The sequence below is a fragment of the Caretta caretta genome, chromosome 4 (genome assembly GCF_965140235.1).
Source record: "Caretta caretta isolate rCarCar2 chromosome 4, rCarCar1.hap1, whole genome shotgun sequence".
Lineage (NCBI taxonomy): Eukaryota > Metazoa > Chordata > Testudines > Cheloniidae > Caretta > Caretta caretta.
Genome location: NC_134209.1, coordinates 92887424 through 92910474, shown reverse-complemented (window position 1 = coordinate 92910474; position 23051 = coordinate 92887424). Strand labels below are relative to the sequence as shown.

General features: G+C 42.0%; 1 protein-coding gene and 1 long non-coding RNA gene across 3 annotated transcripts in view; one reads left to right on the top strand and one right to left on the bottom strand.

Annotated features, from left to right (window-relative positions):
* Window positions 1–9171: 9171 nt before the first annotated feature.
* LOC125635440 (uncharacterized) lies at window positions 9172–10391 on the bottom strand. The gene is made up of 2 exons (XR_007356271.1): window positions 10226–10391; window positions 9172–9385 (listed from the first exon to the last, which is right to left on the bottom strand). It is a non-coding gene; the product is annotated as an uncharacterized LOC125635440 (long non-coding RNA).
* A 184-nt stretch (window positions 10392–10575) lies between these two features.
* The window catches only part of MTNR1A (melatonin receptor 1A), a 107155-nt gene continuing 94679 nt past the window's right edge, over window positions 10576–23051 (top strand). Inside the window, exons 1-3 of one of the 2 annotated variants that reach the window (XR_012668151.1) lie at window positions 10895–10986; window positions 17044–17236; window positions 17926–18737. Coding sequence is in view for 1 of the 2 variants with exons in the window: in XM_048848089.2 (XP_048704046.1) it covers window positions 10806–10986 (181 nt within the window). In the remaining variant the exon portion in view is untranslated. Of the gene's footprint in view, window positions 10987–17043; window positions 17237–17925; window positions 18738–23051 lie in introns of those variants that run through there. The other variant, XM_048848089.2, reaches the window with a different exon arrangement.

Here is a 23051-nt window from a genome sequence, read left to right as displayed (position 1 = left end):
ACCATCAAATGATAACAGCGGAAAACCGCAAGATTACCACCACTTAAAGACTAATGATTACAGGATGACATTGCAAAATGATGGACTCAAATGGGAATTTACAAGTATAAAGCTGGGGTGTTTTGACATGAAACTCTGGGTTCAGTCCTGCCAAAACCTCGGAGCATCGTGACCGACAGAGCCCAGCTCCTCAACTCGTATTCAGTCTAACTGGCCATTAGATTGACTCAAGCTACAACAGAATCGTAACTATAAAAACATCAACTGGCAGGACTGTGTGCATGATGTGTATGTGTGTCTGACTGAAAAGCACATGCTAACTGTTGTATTCCCAATAAATATGGTGTATTTGCCTTCTCTCTTATAAAAGATCCCATGTGCTTTGTATAGCATAACAAAGATATTATTAAAGCACCCTTTACTGATGAAGATATTCTAAATCATGCAAATGGCTCAGCATATGTTTGCTGGATGAAGTTAAAAAAAGCAGCCATGGCATGGTTTCCTTTTTTGCTGGGTTCTGTCAAAGGTTGGTTAACACATGATGCAACCTCAGATGATTTTAATTCATATTTTCAAAATCTGTTAGTGATTTTTCTACTACCATATTTGTTTACATATTTCTTGTCTCAGTAATGTCCAATGCTAGATATTCTATAGATTTACTTCCAAATAAACAGAACAGGCCTGATTCACCACAGTTTTACTCCAATTTTATGCCAACGTACTTCCACTGAGCTCAATGGTGTATCGGAGGCATAAAACTTAAATACTGCAGTGACAACTTAGGCCCTTTGCATCTCATCCAGTCTTAAATACTACTATTTCCTTCTCTTTTCCTGCTGACTGATATTCTCATCAAACTTGGTTTGAGTCTTATCCTCCCAGATCTTCCCATTCTCCCTCACTACCTTCATATTTCCTTCCCCATTCACTTTACTCTGAGCCAATATCTAATTTTCCACCCTTCACCATTGGATGGGAAATTGAACTGGCTGAATTTTGATAGCTAGTACCAGTTGCGTTAGCAATCTCTTTCCATTCAGTAACCTTCAACTCTAAACACGGTCCCCTGGCTCTTCCGCAAAAGCACAAAACTCAGAAACTAGTAACTGGATTGAGTAAACAGCTTCCATTGAAAAGAATTCAAGGAAAAACAAGATGCTGTTGCAGTTTCTGAGGAGAAAGAAGACTACCACTGAAAGAAAAATAAAAAGGCAAGTAGTAAAGAGAGAACTTGCTGTTGCTGAATTCAATAAAATTGCTTAGCATGTTTCTCCTGTTATGAAAGGAACGGTTCTGGCCCTAAATATATCAGCCTCTTGCCCCAAATCACTTACTCCTTCCCATGAGCAGCAAGCCCCCTGCATCTGGTCACACACAGGGAGAAAACTAGACAATAAATCTGTGAGTAGGAGGCAGTATGCACTCCAGAGTTTATAAGGTAGCAAAGCTAGATACTCCTAGGCAGGCAGCAAAGCAGCCTGATAGGTGGATGGGAGAGTTAATAAACTAGACGTGTTGGGACAGAGAGAGTTTCAGTTAGGCTTACCAGATGGTTAAGCTGTTGATTCAGTACCTTAGCTTCCACAGTTAGTAAAAGTGGATTCTGTGTGTTAGGGTTGCACAACAAGCATCCAGAACTGCCACTGTAAAGACCATATCTGGCCACCAAAGGAGGACATGTCATGACATCAAAGAGATGCCAAGTCACCTGAAACCCCCATTGATATCTTTGTAGGGTGTCAAATGGAGAATGCAGGAGGTGGCCAAAAGATCACAGCAGCATTACTGTAGGGTTCCATCAACTGTTTCTGACTATAACCACCGTAGCACACAGCGATACATGCTACCAGGTATCCAGAACCCTTGGTTCATCTGGACTAAACAACAAGCTTACAAGTCCCAGTAAACTACAATCAACTCCTAAGGGTGGACAACAGGAGCCAGTAACGTGTAGGAACACAGTACACAGATATACACAGAGCAGGCTCACAACTCCAGGTATCACACAAGTTGGTTATTTAGATGGGTAATGAAATAAATGCACTCTGTTTATTTAAATCTCTTGTCAAATAGAATAATGTAAGTTCTGCCCTTGACATAGACCATTGAAACAGTAAAGTTGTGAATAATGTTGTTGGTCTTTCAACAGCAAAAGAAAAGCATTATATAAGGAAAGCTTTTTTTATAATTGATTTTTAAGAACTCCACCAACGTCAGTGGAAACAAGGTGCTGAACATTTCTGAAAATCAGGTACACTTCATCCTTGTGACTAGATTTTTCAGTGTAAGCAACTATACTAGGACAGAGTTCTGGAATCATCCACCTGAAATGAAAGATCAAAGCTCAGAGAAGACCACGTAGCTGTAACTCTAGAGCTGGGCCCAATTTTTCAGTGAAAAATACTGATTCAGCAACACCAAAACATTTCATGAATTCATGTCGGTTTTTCTGAATTGTTTCAGTCAAAAGAAACATTAAAAATATCAAAATACCTTCGTTTAACACCTTTGAAATGAAAAATGCAATGTTTTTAATTTGAAACTACTTTTTATTTAACAATTTTCTTTAATTTTATTTAAAAGACTAAATATTAAAAATGCTCAAAATCAAACATTTTGTTTGACCGGAAACCATTTTTTTGGGTAATGACCAAATACTAAAACATCCATTATTCACACAGATCTACATAATTCCTTCATCCAGTTATCATGCCCTCTATCCCAGGCAGGGTCAGAATGGTCATATAGAACATAGAACTATTTATTCAATCTTAAGCTTAAAAATATTCCAGGTGCTAGACCACTGCTATGTTGATCCTCTTCTAGTGCAGTGGTTCTCAAAGCCAGTCTGCTGCTTGTTCAGGGAAAGCCCCTGGCGGGCTGTGCTGGTTTGTTTACCTGCCGCATCCGCAGGTTCAGCCGATCACAGCTCCCACCGGCTGCGGTTTGCCGCTCCAGGCCAATGGGAACTGTGGGAAGGGCAGCCAGCACATCCCTCGCCGCTTCCCGCGGCCCCCATTGGCCTGGAGCAGCAAACCGCGGCCAGTGGGAGCCGTCATCGGCCGAACGTGCGGATGCGACAGGTAAACAAACCAGCCCAGCCTGCCGGGGCTTTCTCTGAACAAGCGGCGGACTGGCTTTGAGAACCACTCTTCTAGTGTACTCACATTTTGTTGTAAAATGATGGTGGGAGTTATACAAGATACTTCCTTTTTCACCGTAAGGGAAATTATGTATAGTGCAGTGCTTAGGAGACTGTGGTTCAATACTGTGCTCTTCATTTCAGAAAATTTGTTTAAAAAAAGGTAAGTTTTGTTTGGAAACACAATTTTCACTTCAAAATGTTTTACATTAATTTACTTACTTATATGTTGAACATTATTTCGACACATCATGAGTAGTGGATAATGTTATATGCTACTGTTATACCAATAAAGTAAAAACCAGCAGGATCTTATTAAAGGGGAAAAGGCAAAATACCACATTTATTGTGAATACAGAAAGAATCAAAGTAAGTAGTTAGTTATAGCTATAACATTCCATTCAATCTCATATTTATTCACACACACACACACACAGAGGTTCTGCAAGGTTGTTACCATAGTTACCAGCCTTAGAGTTGCTCATGCCAAGCCACTGGCCAGGTATGAGGAGGGAGAAGGGCCTTGTCAGATGCACATCTGATGCTCCTGGAATTTGGTTTGCAGAATTAGCCCCCCAAAGTTCTTACTTTCTAGAGTCCATTTTTATAGGAATTTCTTCCTATGCCAGTCTATTGAATTGCTTCATCATGCTGTTGCTGAATCAATCAGCAGATGGCACATTCCTGACAGCTCCGTGCTGCCAGATGTTATCTTGTTCTTTGGTTCTCCCATTCTTGAGGCTGTTGGGTGGATTCCAGTCTGCCCTCCGGGGGTCCTCTGGTTATTTCCACTTGACGCCTTCTTCAGCCAATGGACACTGGATTCTTAGGCTGGCACCTCCCTGATTATTCAGTTATTATCCACACCAAGCATCCATCCACATACATCCTTTATCTCCATTTTAATCACAATTGTTAACACAGCGAGATGAATACAACAAAATGGCGGGGAGTCTCTGGGTGCTGTTTCTATTGTTACAGAGTATTGCTCTGAGTCTCTCTCTGTGTGAGTAGTTGTTGTTACAAAGAATTGCTTTGAGAACAGACTCTGTCTTAGAATGTACTAACACAATTAGCAGCTTGCAAGTTTCACACACAGAGGGAGAGAAACAGTACCAAAAACCAAGAGTCCTCTTAATTAGTAATACCCTGGAATTTAAACTATGGGGAATCAAACTCATTTGTGATTTTAATACAGAACTTCTTTAATATGATCCAACACTACTACTGATGTGACATGATGAGACACTGTAATCAAAACATTTTATTTTTAAGGTTGTCAAGGCGTTTCAATCTGTACTTCATATGGATTGAAATGCCTTAACTTATTTCCTAGATCAAAGTGTCTCCTGTTTGTATCATAATGAAACAGTTTGATACTTTGATCTAGGAAATAAGTTAAGTACTGTGTTCTAGTGAGAGATGCAGCTGTGTTCAATATCCTTATTAGCCTGGAATCATTTGTCTATTTACTGTTCACTTTCGTTCTACCATTGTACAGTAACTGGAAAAATATTTGGTTTTGTTCTGACTTGGAATGAAAACAAATTTCCTGTAAAATGAAAAGTGGAATTTCCTATCAGCATCTCTGAAAGTAGGGCCATAAGGGCTCAATCTTGTAAGGTGCTAACACCTGTGAGAATTGCTAAAGGCACTCAATCTCACAGGATGTGTTCAGTGTCATGTGGGAGGGAGTATTTATCAATGGACGCTATGCTTTTCAGAAAAGCAGCCACAGACTCACTTCTTTGCTATACAAAAGGCAGAACAGCCCCCTAACTACTACTGTATAGTATTATAGACCTATGCATAATTCCTTGTCCTCTTTATGGGCCCAATCCTACAAGCCTTACTTGCATTTGACTTGATACTGCATAACATAGTGATCAAAAAATTAGAACAAAATAAAATTAACCATGGCACACATTTAATGGATTAAAAACTGGCTAACTGACAGGTTTCAATATGTAACTGTAAACAGGGATTCATCATTGAGAGAGTGTTTCCAGTATGGTTCCACAGGGATCGGTTCCTGGCTCTATGCTGTTTAACATTTTTTATCAATGAGTTTGAAGAAGCCATTAAAGTTTGCAGAAGACCCAAAAATTGGGGGCAGTGGCAAATAATGAAGAGGACAGGTCATTGATTCAGCACAAACTAGATCGCTTAGTAAACTGGGTACAAGTAAACAATATGTGTTTTAATATGGCCAAATGTATACATCTAGGAGCAAAGCATGTAGGCCCAACTTAGGGGACTCTATCCTGGGAAGCAGGGACTCTGAAAATAATTTGGGGCCTGTAGTGGATAATCAGTTGAACATGAGATCCTAGTGTGATGCTGTGGCCAAAGAGCTAATGCCCTCCTGGGATGCCAAAACAAGGAAATCTTGAGTAGGAATAGAGTGGTTATTTTACCTCTGTATTTGGCATTGGTGTGACTGCTGCTGGAATAGTGTCCAGTTCTGGCGCCCACAATTCAAGAAGGATGTTGATGGATTGGAGAGGGGTCAGAGAAGAGCCAAACGAATGATTAGAAAACATTCCTTAAGTGATAGACTCAAAGAGTTCACTTTATTTAGCTTAACAAATAAAAGGTTAAGGGATGACTTGATCACAGCCTATAAGTATCTACAGGAGTTTGAATATTTAATAATGGGCTCTTCAGTCTAGTGGAGAAAAGTATAACATGATCTGATGGCTGGAAGCTGAAGCTTGACTAATTCAGTCTGGAAATGAATAAATTTTTTACAGACTAATTAACTATTGGAACAATTTACCAAGAGTGGATTCTTCATCACTGACAATTTCTAAATCAAAATTGATGATTTTCCTAAAAGATATGTTGTAGGAAATATTCTGCAGAAGTTCTTTGGGCTGTGTTATACAGGAGGTCAGACTAGATGATCACAAATGGCCCCTTCTGGCCTTGGAATCTATGAATCTACTCACAAGTTACCTCATCATGTGTGTAGTCTTGCTGTAATAAATGGGTACATCACCTGCCAGGGATACTCGGGCAGCTTCATTGACCTACTTTTCATACACCAACAAGTCAAATCAGTGATATTTATGACGTGTTATTTAATGCATTAAAACAAAATTGCCAAAGGCTTGGTTCTGACCTCACACTTATTAAATGCATTGATCACAGTGTAGCTTGTCCTGATTTGCACAAATATAAGTGGAAGAATCAGGCTATAAGTAAAAATCTCAAACCTGATTCTCTCAGTTATGCACTTTCACCAACCATTACTGTATCACTTCCTTGTTACTCATTTCAAGTCTGTCTGTACTTCATTAGGTCACATTGTGGAAAATCACAAATCCAAAATGCAAAACTGATTTAGGGGTGGTAAAACAGAGAGTTTCAGTTTTCCAAAACACTAACTAGAGAGGTTATAAAAGGACAAGAGCAATGCACATGATGTGGTTTGTTTGGCAGGCAGAAATCATAATATCACATGCACTGTCCATGATACTGCCTGACTTGTGTTTTCAAACTCTTGTGAATTAGAGAGTTTTTATTTTATTTTATTCGTGACATTTTCATATACTGCTTATCAGGTGGCATCTAAATGATTTGTCTGTCTACAACCCTCCAAGAGTAGCAGTAACAACTTCTGAAGGGTGAGATGTCCTTCTCAAAAACTGCCACCTCACAGCAATGGGAATGAAAACAAGTGTGAATAGGAATTTCTGAGATGAGCCAGAGAAACCTCCAAAATGGCTCCCTGTTGAGATCAAATGGGGGTTTGGGGCCAGTAACTATGGAAGACTAGAATTTGCACCCAGAGATTTTCCACTGCAAATGCTTGAATATGTATGTTCAAAGGCCACTCTGAAGTGAAGTCGAATCTAGCAGTAAGTCCCATCCTGCTCTTTTTGGAAGGCAAGGAAGTCAGCCCCCAGCAGCCTCCTGAAAGGATCTGCAGCTTCGGGCATACAAAGCTGCCCCTTAGAAGATACCTACTGCAGCAGAGCATGCAGGCACCTGCCATTTCAATAGCTCTTCAATCTATCCATTTAATCTTTTCAGTGGTGTCTACTGGCCAAGACACTCAGATCCTTAAGCGCTGAAGGATAGTAAGATAAGGACATCTTTAGTTCTCTTTTTGGATGTTGTCCTCTGAGCAATTCTCTCATCAACTGTTGCATTTAATACTGCACTTGCATTTGGTTAGCAGGAGGAGAATGCTCCCTTCACTTTTTCAGTGCAAAGTATTTGCAAGCATTTGGCCAGGCCTAAAGCACTATCACCTGTGTTGCATCTAGAAAAATCTTACAGTGCTCAGTGGCTGGGATCCACTTTTTTTCTTTAGTTAAATACCAGGTCAGTCCTAACCTCAGTCTAACATTCTTAGGTCTAGTCTCCAGTGCAGACTTAACTCAGGCTGAACTGCCAGTTTTTTCTCCTTACTATGTTCTGTGTTCATACGTCCACATGCCTCTATACGAGCTACATTCTGATGTAGCCACTGCTGCCTATGCTATGGGGCAGACCCCGAAGCAGCTACAGTGAATAAGTTCAACTAAGGGCCATCACAACACAGACAGGATGTCCTCCAATCCCTTCCCGTAAGCCCTCTGACCAGAAGTGGACTAGAAGTGGCTCCTGGGAAGCCAGGATGGCTTACTGGGCTCTCCTCACCCCTGTCCCCTCCCACCATGCATGACAGAGCTATGAGAGGCAGGAAAGAGAATGGGGGATGGGCAGGGACATTTGCAGGGTTTGGAAATAGTGATGGGGGATTTTCCAGATCCTAGTGTCTGGAAACTAAGGGGTAGTGAAGCCTGGTACCCTGCAGGACATGTATAGTTTGCGCTGCAGCCAACGGAGTGGGGGAATCTTCTACAGGCACCATGTTACTGATCAGCCAGCTTTGATCTAACTTGGAGAGGAAATTCAGGGCCAAAGGCCATTGAGAGTGCAGCCCCCCTGCGTGGAGAAGGTGTATGGTGTGGCAAGTGCCCCACCAGGTAGGAGTCTCAGTCTCCAGTGTGGCAGGTTTAAGGAAGAGTGGTGCTTCACACAGATAATACAGGGAAGGTGTGAGAAAGCTTACCCAAATCCCAGTAAGAGGTAAGACAACTGCCTTCCTTTACCAGGGAAACTGAGGCACAGTTAAGTAGTGCAATGGAAGACCCCAGGCAAAAGGAGGGAAGCCAAAGCAGATACAGACTACTGCATAAGATGTGATATCTATTGCTTCACATTCTGGGTCGTGCCCTCAGGATGGGTATTTTGTACTTGGCAGTCAGCTACTTCCTCAGTCGCAGCCATACTCCATGAACTAAGGGCAAATTAGGAGATGGAGAATTTATTGAGGGGTGGACAGTCCCTTCATCAGTGAAAGAGGATTCTTGGAATGGATGATTAGATGCCAGAGTCAGACTTAAAACTTGAAAGGAATGCAGTGGGAGGCATCAGGTCTGGTACGAAACAAACAAACAAAAGTTGCCTTCAAGTAAGGCCAGCAGGATTTTAGCCTTAAACACGATCCACCACAGAATTGTCTCTAGGGCTTGCTCCTCTCAGGTGTTGAGCACCCTCAGCTCATAGGAACTTCAATGGGAGCCAAGGGTTCTCAATGGGATTGCACTCTAACAGCTTTTGCAGCTCTGGTATAAATTAGTCCAATCTTACTCCAATGGAAGTCAGTGGGAGTTTTGCTATCAGACTTCAGTGGAAGCAGGATAAGGCACCTGTAGCTTTACTGTTGAGGTTTTTAATGTGAATATCTGTCAACATTATCATCAAAACATTTTGAAAAACAGGGAGTGAATTTTCTACCATTGGATTCTATTTTTATTTTAATTTCTTCATAAATGAGGGGTCACAATCTGGCAAACAAAGGCTACCTAAAACATTGCTTATTTTAAGGTAACTTAGTTTCCGAGTAAAATATATGACTCTTTGTGACTGAAGTGGTTTATGGATCCATAATTACGTTGCTACTGCTCAGCAAGGACTTCAAAAAGTGCACATTCCATTATAATCATAAAATCATAACCAGCACACTATCAAATGCAGAATATTTAATGCAATTTGAAAACAGCAATTTCCCAAATTACACAAATAGAACTAATGACAGTTGTCATTCTTCACAATGTAACTTTGTGTAGAAGACTTTAGGCTTCCATCATCTCTTCCCCCGCTCGATTTCACGTCCACGAAAGAGACAGCTCCCGGCTGAAGGTTTCAAGATAAATTTCAGGGGCTGGCGATCGTTCATGGCTGTTTGAATAGTGTAAATACTGGGTTTGAGCCACTACTGTGGCATGGCATTTATCACAACACAACGTGAATTACCATTTTCAATCACAGCTGATAGGTCCCGAATAGAAGTATGATTTCTAGGACATTTTGTGCAGATCAGTTTTCTCGGGTTATATATTTTAGTCTCATGCGACATACCATCACATAAACGAGGTATTTCAATACAGCGATTGACATTCAGCAGAAAACACTTTCTGGGGGCTGAGAAGTTCCTATTATAGAAGCCAATGTAACTACGCACGATAAACAACACGTTCACTAAAATCAGATCCTCGCTCTCTTTTTAGCAACGGCACCTCGTTTTGTCTGTCGTGCTTTTGGGGAGCGGCGAAGGCAGACTGTGTCAGATTCGTATATTTGCCCATGCATTCCCCCCCCCCCTCCGCCCCGAATCACGTTTTGGAAAGGAGATGAGGCTGCATTGCAAAAGAAGAACCGTCTCCACTGTGTATTTTCATGCAAAGCTGAGACGGTCGGGTGCCATCTCTCGCTCTGTCTCGCTTTTCTGTGAAGCAATGGCATGTTCTGCTCTGGGGATTCGGGTCCTGAGGTTCCCCGCCTCTTCTTCCCCACCCCCCAGCCAGCAGCTTCGCAAAGAGCTTTTCATAGCTCCCAGAGCAGATCCAAGCTCTCCTCGTCGGCTTCACTTTCGTGGCTGAGTTCGCTTGTCCGTCAGTAAAGGGTGCAATTTAGTACGAGTGCAATTACCAAGAGCTATTAACGCAACCGGTAAAAAAAAAATAAGTAAATAAAAAAGCAGCCCCAAATACTGTCACACGGAGCTCGAAGGGCACCGACCTCGGCTTACAGCGCCAGGGGAGGAAGGACGGGTGCCTACGCTTGCACCGCGCGCGCGGCGTTGTCCAGAGGAATCAATGAAGGAATGAATGAATGGGGAGAGCCGGGAAAAGAATGAATGGGGCCCGGCTGCGCAGCCACACGCCGCCCGCTCGCAATGAATGAACCGCCCCTCGGCCGCGGCGCCCCAGCGCCGCACCGGGGCGCTGTTGCCCCGCCGCGGCGGCGGCGGCTGGTGGAATCCCCCGGCCGCGCACGTGGCCGGGGCGGAGGAGGCCGAGCGCCGCCAACGCTAGATGTCACCTGGAGGCAGCGGTGGCGGAGGCCGCTGCTGTGGTGGGGGTGGGGGCGGGGGCGAGGGGAGGCTATAAAAGTAACTCCGCGGCACGTGCAGACTTCAGGGAAACTTCAGAGCCCGGCCGCGGCCGTAGAAGGCGCTGGGGCTGCCTGCGGCGCGCCGGGCACCCTCCCTGTGAGCCGGGCGGGCGGATCCCCGAGGGCTGCAGGCGAGCCCGCTCCTTGCCCCAAGGTGGCCCTGGGATGTTGGGCGAGTGAGGCGGGGGCGAGGAGGAGCAGCAGCATGAGCGGCAATGGGAGCGGGCTGAACGCCTCCCACCCGCCCGCGGAGCTCAGCCTGGACCGGCCCGCCTGGGTGGCTTCCACTTTGGCCGCCATCCTCATCTTCACCATCGTGGTGGACGTGCTGGGCAACCTGCTGGTCATCCTGTCCGTGTACAGGAACAAGAAGCTGCGGAACGCTGGTAAGGAGAGGGGAGGGGTTGCTCAGTGGTTTGAGCATTGACTGGCCAAACCCAGGGTGGTGAGTTCAATCCTTGAGGGGGCTATTTAGGGAGCTGGGGCAAAAATTGGGGATTGGCCCTGTTTTGAGCAGGGGGTTGGACTAGATGACCTCCTGAGGTCCCTTCCAACCTTGATATGAGTCTAAGGGCAAGGGGGGGGGGCAGTGTGTGTGTGGGGGGCTTGCCAGCTCCAACGCCTTCACCCCAGCTGACCAGCTTCGCTCAGGCGTCGGGCGCTGCTAGCCCGCGGCTGTCTCACGCCAACCTGACGGGCACGGAGAGTTCGGGCCCCGGGAGGGCTGGTCCTCATTGCCTTGGCGCTGCGGCGTGGGAAGCTTGTGGCAAACGCGTCCCGCTCCGCAGCGTTGCAGAACGCGAGCCTCCGGTCAGCCCACTTCTGCAGAGCTATTTTTAACCGGCCTCGACAGGAGCTTTTCTCGCTGTTGGAGCCTTGCTCGTTTGTAGATAAAACTCGGGATGGGTATTCGGGGGGTGGGGGTTTAAAAGTCCCTGCAAGACCGCGGATACAGTATGCGACAGATGTTTCACGGCAAATCGGCGCTCAAGCTCTGTGATGTGTATTTTTAGCAATTGCAACCAAACCGTGGTGCTATTTAAAGCTTTCGTTCAGTAAAAGTGTGAGCCGGTATAACAAACAAGCTTTGCTTTGCAAAGAATGAAACGTGGAGGGAGGATGCCGGAGCTTGTAGTAGTATATGAACAGACCAGATGTCACGCTACCGATCTCTAAGTTGAATATTACTTAATACGTCTCTCTGCATAAAATAACAGGGTTGTGACATCTGACAAAGTCCAAAGGTTTAGTTATGGCTGATGCATAATTCAGAATAAAAGCACAAAGTTGATCAGCATCTCTCTTTATTCACCAACTACTTGCTGTTTACTTCTGTTAAAGACTGAAGCCATCTGACAGAAAATCAGATTTAGGCATGCCTCAGAAAAGTGGATTTTTGACAGGATAGGATCTGTGACGGGCTATTGGGTAAATCCCTCTTAGTTTACTGATTATTGGTCCGACAGACAGGAACTTCTCCTTCAGAGGCTCTGCTTTATCAGGTCAGACCAGCTGCTGCGCACGTGTACCAAATCTGTGCACTCAAAACCGTTTCGAAACTGTCATTGAAAAAAAAATAAAGAGGGAATATATGCAGGGAGCTGCGGTGCTAAACAAAACAGCTATTTCTGTGTTGCTATTTTTTTCCTCCCCCCTAAACCAGAGGTCTCCAAACTTCATGAGAGGAGGGCCATATTAGATTTTTTGAAGGGGCTTCTCAGGCTGAAGTAACTGTGAAATAAATTAAATATTTGCAAAATCATTAAGAAAAAACACTACTCTACTCTGTGTCAGTGTTGCATTAAATTCTAAATCAGGTGTAAAAGTTAATCAATGCAGGTACTGTGAAATCACACAATATTTGTTGATAGGTTAAAAATCATTTCACATTTTTTTTATTTCTAAAAACTCACATTTGTATCATACAAATACACATATTCAAAAATAAAGAAATATTATTTTAGAATTAGTGAGAAGTATGGGACTGATGTTTTTCTGACAACACTGCATTTAGCTGTGGTTCAAAGTTAGCGTTCCCTAGCACCAAAATTGATTGTAAATATTCATCAGACAAGGTCGATCTGTAGTGGGATTTCACATATTTCATCATTGAAAATGTTTTTTCGCACACATAAGTAGTGCCAAACACTGACATTAATCCACAGAGTTTTTTACATGAGCGTATTGGTCACTTGACAGGCATTTATAGAACTCTACCAGACTTCCTTCCTTATGTTTGTCCTTCAACATGTCCTAGGATTGCAGGTCAGTCACTTCCATTTGAAGTTCAAGTGACCACTCCGCGTGCCTACTCAGCTGCAGCCTGCCTGCTTTGTGCTGATGGGAATCTGTGCCCGCCTGTTTGCTTCTCCTGCTTGGCTGCAGCAACAACTCGCCCCTAAGTTGGCTCCCAGAGGCACTCACCCCTCTGCACAGCTCAGCTGTGCTGCCCTCACCCCTGCATGAGCTCCTGCCGCGGCCGCTCCTCCTGCCTACTCAGCTGTTCGCCGCTTCTCCCCTGTTGGCCGAAGGGCGGACAAATGGAAGCCTGGGGCCGCAGTTTGGAGACCCCTGCCCTTAACTGTTGTAAAGGGCTGGTTCCGGTTATTGATGAATGGCCTGCAGAATTTTCGTGTTCACGCCACAGAAGTCAGCTGAGTTAGACTGGCTTGAGACTGGTGTTAGAGATGAAGCTTGGTTTTGAATCTAGACAATTGCCATGTAACTGTTCTCTGTTTGTATTATAAATCTAACTGACACTGCATAAAAGGTTTCTAAGGTCACTTTCTAAGTAAGGTAATTAAAATCGTTTATAGTTTTCATTTCAAGGAATAAAGAAGAGGACGACTTGTGGCACCTTAGAGACTAACCAATTTATTTGAGCATAAGCTTTCGTGAGCTACAGCTCACGTCATCGGATGCATGCTGTGGAAAATACAGAAGATGTCAATAAGCATGATTAAAATGAAGGCAAACTTCTTTTCTTATGTAGTTATCACTGATCTGAGCCTTCTGTCACTTACCTTGATGTAAATAAGGAGTACTTCCATCAAAACCAAAAGTGGTGTGAGATCAGAATCAGATTCTAGAATTCCAAGTCAAGCTGAACTTTGTCTTACCATTTTTTCTCATTTAGACCTTTCTTTTTATCTTAGGGATTTTTTGTTGAAGTAGGTGTATATTTTTAATGGGTCTGTGGGTGAGAGTTAATGGATTTAGATAAACCCCTCATGTTAATTCACATTCCTCAGTTCTTCTCTTGGGAATTTGAAGACTAGAGATCCATAGTAACAGACCCACAAAATATAGTGATGTGTACCCGAGAGTAGAATTGACTCCTTAGACTCTTATATCTATATTTGTTCTGCTTTAGCTCTCAGCACATCCCACTCATATTCTTTCAAATGCTCACTTTTCACGTTTCTCACTCTCTGCCTTTTTCTTTCTCAGTGCCTATTGAGAACTGCAGCAAACTATAATAACATAAAGTTAAGGCCAGAGAACGTTTTGGGGATATTGAATTGTATTAGGCTAGGTTGTGGGACAGATACTGCTGTAATTTAACTAAGAAACTGGTTTATAGTAGGAAATAATTCATATTGTGTTTTAGGATATAATTTACTAGTAAAACAAAGTAGTTTCCTAGGAGATAGATTAAAACTTCTGTCCTGTAAGAAAAACTTTGAATACTTTGATGAAAGAAAATGTATGGACTTCAGGATCTTGGGAAACATAGAAAATGGTTAAACGAACAAATTTTATAATCCTGTAACTTTTTAGGCCCCACCCAGCGAAAATTTAAGCTGATCCGTAATGATGTGAGTAGCCCCATTGAACGTTACACTGAATTCAGTGGGACCACTCATGAGTAAAGTTATCCATGTATGTAAGTATTTCCAGGATCTGGGCCTAATATTATTTTGATTGGGGAAAGGAGGATTTTCTTTAATTTTAGTGCTGTTAAATCAGGATATTTAGTAACAGGCTAAATTTTAAATGCCAGGTTATTGATACATCTTATTTATAATTTGTTAATTATAAGGAAAGTTGCAACTAATTGCAGAGCCATAATGAGAAAGAAACTTCTGATTTTGCAGCATCATATATTAATGAGTCATTTGCTGACCCATTCCTTGAGGAAAAAAGGACATGGGCTGAAAATTCCACCTGAAACAGGTCATGGAGGAGCAGAAGATGCCTTCTGAAGAATATGTATTTCAGTGAAGATTACTCTTCCTTCTGAAAAAGAGGACAAACTGAACTATGGAATATTTAACATTGTACCAAAATAGGTGGATGTGGTGGGGGAAAATATCTTGCATCTCCATCTCTCTATTATATATATATATATATATACACACACATACGTACACACACACACACACGCACATTTTTTTGGAAGATCACTACAACGTCAATCTGTGGACTTCTTTTATTGCTAAAATATGCCCTGGGGAATAGTAGGAAAACCTAGAAAAACCTTCACAAGAAGTGGTATCACCTGCCTGCCAGTCAGAAGGTTAGTGAGGTACTGTGATCAAAGCAAAGGAGTTAGTATCTCAAAGAAGCTTTGTCTCAGCACGCGAGGAGTGTCTGATACAACAGACTCCTTCATAGTCACAGACGTGGCTTCAGTAGATGCTCTTCTAGACACAGAAGCCGATGATGCAACTGGTAGGATCCTCTTTTATTTAATGTACTTGACTGTAATGAATTTCATAGTTCTGACCTAATGTTATGGTGATTTTTACGATCAACATATTACTAGGCCAAGTTCAGTCTTGGTGCAAGCAGCTGTGATCTAGGTCGCATTGGCTTACACCACTGCTGAATTTGGCTCCTGATGTCTTTTAACTTTGGCACAGATTTAATGGGAAACATTCAAGGCATAAGGATTCTGATGTTTTAAGTCTTGACCTGATGTCCAGGTCAGTGAAACTTAAGAAAGCAAGCACATGAATGGCTTACTAATTTTTTTATAAAGAGGTTCAGTATAAATCATGGAATGTATTTCATGGTTCTTTGTTAATGCTTATAGCTCTGCCTGATAAATTCTTTTAACAAAAGTCCTCAGTTGAAAAATTAAAGACACAGATTTTTGCTGAGTTGCTCTGCTCAGTGTTGCAAAGGCTAAAGTGACTTAGGCTCTTAAGTGCGTAAGGCCCAGATTCTCAAAGACATTTAAATTCTGAAATCAGGGGGAGTTAGGTGCCTAAATAGCTTTTGAGGCTCTAGCTAAATCACTTGTGAATATGAGACTTCGACTCCTGAGTCACTTAGGCCTTTCAGCACTGAGTAGAGCAATGCCTAAATAGTTTAAAAATCTGGGCCAAAGTGACTGGCCTCAGGGAAGGTAAGTGGGGAAATACAGATAGTTTTCAAACCATTGCATAATGTTATTACTAAAAAAGCAATATATTAGAGCACCTCAGTGAATGTAGAAAGCAGGTAACTTAAAGAAGTTTATAAAATGGTATAAGTAAGAATTCATATGATTGACTGTCCTTATGCCTTCATTGTTCTCCTTGTCAAGAAAACAATGCATCAAGAACAAGGCGATGAAGCAGTTGTAAAAATTAGCTTATTACGTGGTAAGTTAAAAATGATTTCTCCCCTATTAGGGTCTCATTCTACACTCTTTGCACATGCACAAAACGACCATTGTAATCACTGGGAGCTTTGCATACACAAGGACTGCAGGTTTGGGACCTTACTAGTTAATGAAGGGAGCTGCTTTCAGTCTTATCCCTCTTGATCTTCCTCTTCCCCTTCCAAACTGTATTATTTTGGCCAAGTTAATTGTTTTTGCATGGCTACTTGGAGGAGCCAGCATAAAGGAGTCATAAAGTGGTCTTAAGAGCCACCCACTGAATTCCTGGGGAGCTAAATTGGGTTCAGGGAGCATAGTTTGTAAAGACAGGACCAAGAATGTCAGTGTGTGAGGTTGAGAGCAGCCCCAAATTAAATTTGTATGTTCATTTGGGACATCTAGGAAAAAACAAAGGAGGACAGCTACTTATGTGAAATGTGTTTTTAAAAAGTCCCTTTAAATAAAAAATAACCTGAAGTATTTTTATTAATACTGTTGTATTTTTAGAATCCGGGGCACAGTCATTTGGAATCCTGCATGTGGAGGGCTTACAGAATTGGGCTCTTGCTTTTTAAAAATTAAATATGTTGCATAGCAGCATATTAATCTGGTTGGTGAAGAGACTTCTTAGTTTCAGTATTTACATTTATTGGAAATATTATACACGGGGGTTTTCAGATGATCAGAGAGCAGCTTTCATTCAGCCTTTTCATTCTGTTAATTGTTCTTGATGATCTGTTTTTTTTATGTCAAGACATTCTTCAACAGAGTATTTGTCATGTTCTGTTTACAAAAAGAAATGAAACTTCTTCTGTTGTGAAACAGACTAAAGGAATTATTGTCTTTATTACAGATTTCCCTGGATGACTTTTGCATACCCTGGGAGAAAATGGGTAGCCCAAGAAATGTTTGGATCATCAGAGAGAACAGCTGTAGAAGACCAAATAATAGCACGTGAAATAAGGGTCTCGAAGAAAATTGACTGACATATTGATGGCAGTAAACATTGGTATTTCAGACTTGAGTTACTTCAGGTAGCAAAAATGGTAAGCCAATTGGGGGTGGAGGGGGAAATGTCTAGCTGAGTTGTTGAACTTGTCCACCTGATGGACAGAATTACAAAGCAAAATGTACAGTTTTGGACAAAGCAATTCCTTTAGAGTAGTAAATGGTGATTTTTGGTTAATAATTTGTTCAAGCTTAGGGTTCACTTCAGAAACTTGTTGAAGTGGGACCTTGTCCTTTCAGTAACCAAAAATTAGGGGTAAGCATTTTAAAAAAAAGTGTGGGGTTGGTTTTTTTTTTTTTTTTAGTTTTTGTCCTTCCTTACTCTTCCTGCCAGTTTTTAATTTTATGAACTGGCTTACCTTTTTGGAGGCACTGCTTCTTGTCTCTTGCTGTCATGAAACACTGTTTCTGGTTGGAAACACTTTTCTTTGTCTCTTCTAGATTTTGGTTCACCCCTTTTCTGTTTTTTCTTCGGGTTTTATTTTTCTGTTCTTCGTCTGTTGTCTCTAGTCTCTTTTCACTTCCTCTCTGCCTCCACTCCCCCCCAGTACTCTGCTTCTCTTTTTCTTTTACTCTTTGCTGTTTTTTCTTTTCCTTCACCACTATACATGTTTCTAGCATAATGACAATTCTAGTTTCTAATGATAGAAATGCTACCAGCAGTAGATATCAGATACCAGTAGGACCACTAACAAACCCTCTTAGACATTGTGGCTTGCTTTCATAGGGAAATAAAAATTCTGCAATGTCAGACCAGGATTCAGAGTAGCAGCCGTGTTAGTCTGTATCCACAAAAAGAAAAGGAGGACTTGTGGCACCTTAGAGACTAACACATCCAGAGTGCAATTTTGCAGTCTGAAAAAACACCTTGCACCCTTTCTGTTGACAACCTCTTTTTCTTATGTACTTGCTTCAGAACTTCCTGAAATATCTCACTAAAGTTCCACTTTTGAGTAATGGAACTCCTCCAGGAGGACGTGATTACTAAATGAGCTCTTTTTTGGAATGAGACACAAATGTGTGTTAATAGCTTTTAAAAAAAATGTATGGGTCTTTTGTAAACTAATAAACATGTATTTAATATGTTTGTAAATAATGCTTGAGCCTTTATTATATAAATACTACCAAGAGAATAGTACCCTTTCAGTAGGGTAGCCCTTCCAAAGTCCACCTGCACTGGGGGCAATGATTGAGCTGAATAGGGTTGTAAAGCTGTGTATCTTTCATGCTGAAATGAGTCTCCCCATTCTTTTGAACTATGTCATTTTAAGGATGGAAAATACAATGAAACAAACTAAATAAGAATCCTATGGTATGCCAGAGAACAGATTTGTCAACCCTGTGGGCATGCTGCAAACCCCATCTTCCTCTCCTATGTTAGGCTATAGAGGAGGGTGTGGGTTGGAAAAAATATATTTAGGGGCAATCTTTGATTTATATTGTGATTTGTAACTTATGGGATGGGTTACTTTGAGCACTGGATGGACACCTTTCATTGTGCAGTAATATGTGCAGTAATAAATAATACAAAAGCTCCAAGTTCAGTATTTTTTTAAAAGCGCAAAACCATGTCAGTTTCCATTTAAAAGCAGTTTTCCACCAGAAATGTCTCCAACCAACTCACCCCAATAGCTAGAAGACTGAAACAAAGAAATCATACCTGACTATCACAGCTTCTGGTTCCACACTCTTTCAGGCAGGGTTAGCACCTGCTCAGGAATTCTGTTCTTGATTCTTCTGTGCTTACTGCCTTGTTTGGCGTACCTTGTAAAGCCACAGTTACAGAAATACGGAGATACTGCATTACTTTGTTTGCATACTGCTACCTTCTTTTCCCTTCAGCCCCAAAGATTTCCCATCATCCTCCCTTTCTCTGTCTCTCTCCTCAAGTTTCTTCCTCCCCAACATCCATGGCTTGTTTTTCCCCATTCAGACACTCCTGTTTCCCTCCATAACATACTAACTATATAGACTCTTCCTAAGGCATGGTCCCTAACCTACACATGATTACGGAGATGTGGCTTTAGTGATTACTTCACACTATGCAGTGCTACATCCATGTGATTAGATTAGGGACCATTCTCCAAACTCCTGGAGGACTCTGAACAGTCTTTATAACTTAGAGTCCTAGGACATACCTAAAGGACTCAAAATATAGAGATTGCAGCTTGGAGCACCTCTCCCTCACGCCCGAGCTCTTCCAGCAAAAACAGGAGATAAAGGCAGGGCCGGCTCTAGGCACCAGCAAAACAAGCAGGTGCTTGGGGCAGCGCATTTCTAGGGGCGGCATCCTGGCGCCGGCCATGCCGCCCCTAGAAATGTGCCCCCGCCGCCCCAGCTCGCCTCCACTCCACCTCTGCCCACTCCCCTGAGCATGCCGCCGCCTCTCCGCTTCTCCCCCCTCCCTCCCAGGCTTGCCGTTTCGCACGGGGGAGGCAGCGGTGGTGGAGCGGAGGTGAGCTGGGGCAGGGAGCGGTTCCTCTTCCCCCCCTCCGTTACTTCCTGCGCTCTCCCCCACCCCCGCTCCCCTCGGCTCCGCCTGCTCCCCTGAACGCGCTGCCTCTCCCTCGCCTGAGAGAGAAGGGGGAGAAGCAGAGCAGCGGCATGTTCAGGGGAGCAGGCGGAGTGGAGGTGAGCTGTTGCGGGGCGGAGCCACAGGAAGCAATGGGGGGGGGGAATGCGGCACGCCCAGAGGAGGAGACAGCGTGGGGATTTGGGGAAGGAGTTGGGGTGGAGCCAGGGGGTGGGGGGACACGAAATAAAAGCAGGGGCGGCCAAAAGAGTTTTTGCTTGGGGCTGCAAAAATCCTAGAGCCAGCCCTGGATAGAGGCATATGCTCATGAAACCAATAGGGAGTGTCCTAGCGGGGTTCAGGAAATTGACCTCTGGTTTGGTAGTTTCCACCAGTACAAATAAAATGAGATTAAAATGCTATCAGTTTAGAATAGGGGCATTTCCCCACACTTTGCATGTGTGTGACTAAGTGACTGTACATGTTACATGACAGTGGAGAAATAGATCTTCCGCCTGTTGGTTTAGAAGTTGAAGTCCAGGTACAAAATTTGAAGAGGATGCACGATCATTTTCTCTTCTAATGACAAAAAGGAGATCCAAAAAGTAATTGTATTTCAAATGTACTTTTTATGGTTTATCGGCTTTTCAAAGTTTTTTTTAAATTTTTATAACATACTTCTGTAAAGCCAATGAGTTTTAAACAGCTAACATTTGGAGCAACTCAGAATTGAAAAGTTTATTTTGATCATAAAATCATGTTACATAGATATTTTATAGAGATTATGTATGTACTATGCATTAAATGTATAACATCCATTTTTCAGTCATTAAAGATGACATTCCTTGCAAAGGTAGAAAACAGGATACAAACTATTCTTTCCTTTGACTCATGTCTCCACATTTACTCATAAGATTCTCATTGATATTAATGAATGAATGAATGAATGAATGAATTAGCTAAATCCCCTTTGGCAATGCAATGTATGTGGTTGACGGCCCTCTTCCCCCTTCACTTCACTTAACTGGCCTATATGACAATCAGATTTATGGGAATAGTGCTTCATGGTGGCTGAAAGGCAAACAAATCTGGGACTCCTATAAAGCTATTCAATTGGGTTGCCATCTGCAAGGCCCAAGATTCATGTGTATACTTCTCTCTGGACCCTACATCTTCACCCTTCTTCAAATAACTCTGCCATAAAAACAGGGGGAAGGTTTGTGATCCAGAGGGTGAGGTCCAATTGGGAATTTGATCAAAATTAATGTGTTTTCCCAGGGGACTCAGTTTACGTCCACAGAGCTCTCATTCCATACCACGGGCACTGGAATGTGAATGGTAAACTGCATTATCACCTTAGCCTGTCACTGTTGGGATGGAGCGCACTTCAGCTGCAGGTTTAGCAGTATTTTCTGAGCAGGACTTCCTTGGGTTAGGACTTTCCAAGTAAATAAATCCTCCCCATGTCCTAACACAGGAATCAGTTCTTATCTTGCTGATTGATATTCCATGTGACTAATCAAGAACATAGCTTTTGTTAGTAGGCCATGTCAACTAAACCTGAATAGGAGTACAGTATTACTGTACAATCTTGTATTAGTCAGCCACAGAAAGCATTTAGGGCCTGATTTTCAGACATGCTGAACACTCAAACTCCATTTGAAGTCAATGGGAACTCTGATAATTCGTTACCTTTGACAAATAGGTAAAAAAGCCCATGCAGGTCTTTCCTTGTCTGACCACTCAGGAGCTATTGGTCAAGCAGATGGAGGGGTAAGTGCCATGTACAGTCTTGAAGATTTCCATGCAGTCTTTATATGGGAGATGAAGGTAAAGAGTGTGTGGAGGAGGAATACTGGAAGTCCCAGAAGCAGACTGCTTATGTGAATAGTAGGAAATTTGCTACAGTAAATTTCAACAAAAGTGGGGTTTTTTTATCAAAATTTTCCCTGAAGTGTTTTTTGTCAAAACACCAAAAACTGACATATTTTGTCCAAAATGAATGTTTTTCCATCCAAAAACTGCAATATTTCAGTCCAAAGCTAAAAACTTCTTGCCTTTCAGGCATTTGTTTCCTAAAATTTTCCCCCAAAAGCAGGTGCTTTTCATGAAAAAATTTGTTTAATGCAAACCGCAATTTTCAACTGAAAAACAGTTTCAGTGGAAAACTTTGAGCAGCCCTTGTGGGTAGTCTCCTCTCCATTGTCAGCAGCAACAAACTTAATTAATGCCTCTACTGTCAACATCAATAAGGTAGATTGAGTGAGCCTTCCTACTTCCAGCTAATTATAAAGACCTGTTCCTTTCCCAATCTGTCTTGGGGGCAAATAAGTGAATTTACTTCACCCCTAGAGTTGACAGAGTGGTATGACCCAATTGGAGGTGGGGAAAGAACAAGTTTAGCATGTACACCTGGAAAGCCTGAAAGGACAAAAGTTACTTCCACGTTCACTTCTCATTACATGACACCTTTCACCCCTTCACTCTTTGAGCAGCTCTGTAATTCCTGGCTGTTGAGCTAGAGCGGTGTATTAGCATTTTTGCTTTTCTTCAGCTCCCCTTGGATAGGTTAGCCTGTGTCAATATCCACAGTCTTATTTTGAGACAGTGGTGATGCTTTGCTAGGATAGGACCCTAAGATCTTTTAGGTTTGGTGAAGAGCTAGACACTGGCCATTAACTTTAAATAAATGTTCTCTGTATAAATTCATATGGATTAAATTCATTCCTGGTACAACTTCATTGACTTCAAAAGGAGTTTCTCTAGTTTAGGCAACTTTCTAATACTGAATGGGGAGCAAATTAGTATGGGTGATCTACAAATAAAATGTTTTTAAACATTGTTTTTATTTTATTAGTAATGTGCATGCATTTGTCATGGCTCAATTATGGGAAATCTTTACATAGAAAGTATCTCTTCAGATTATCTTTTGTTGAATTCATTTTTACTGGGATTCCATCTGATTATAATACTTCAGCAGTGTAATACTGTTAATCTAACATTCAGGTTCATATGATTATGATTTACTAACAATCTGTGTTAATGTTTTAGTAATGCAGTGGTTAATAATAGGGCATTTAGATAATTACAGTTTTTAATATGATTCAATTTGCAAATTGTTTTTAATTACTGATATATTTACAGGCTGGAAGTGTAAAATTTTTGTAACTGTGGGATTCCAGGATGGCTTTTTCTACAGTTAAAACATACCAACCCAACCTTTTGTTGTTACCATGTGAATGGTTTTAAAGAAACAAAATAAATGTTTTTCCATATTCCAATTGAGCATGCGGATGTTCATTAATCTGTTTCTTTAAACACATTTTTTTGAGATCATGAAA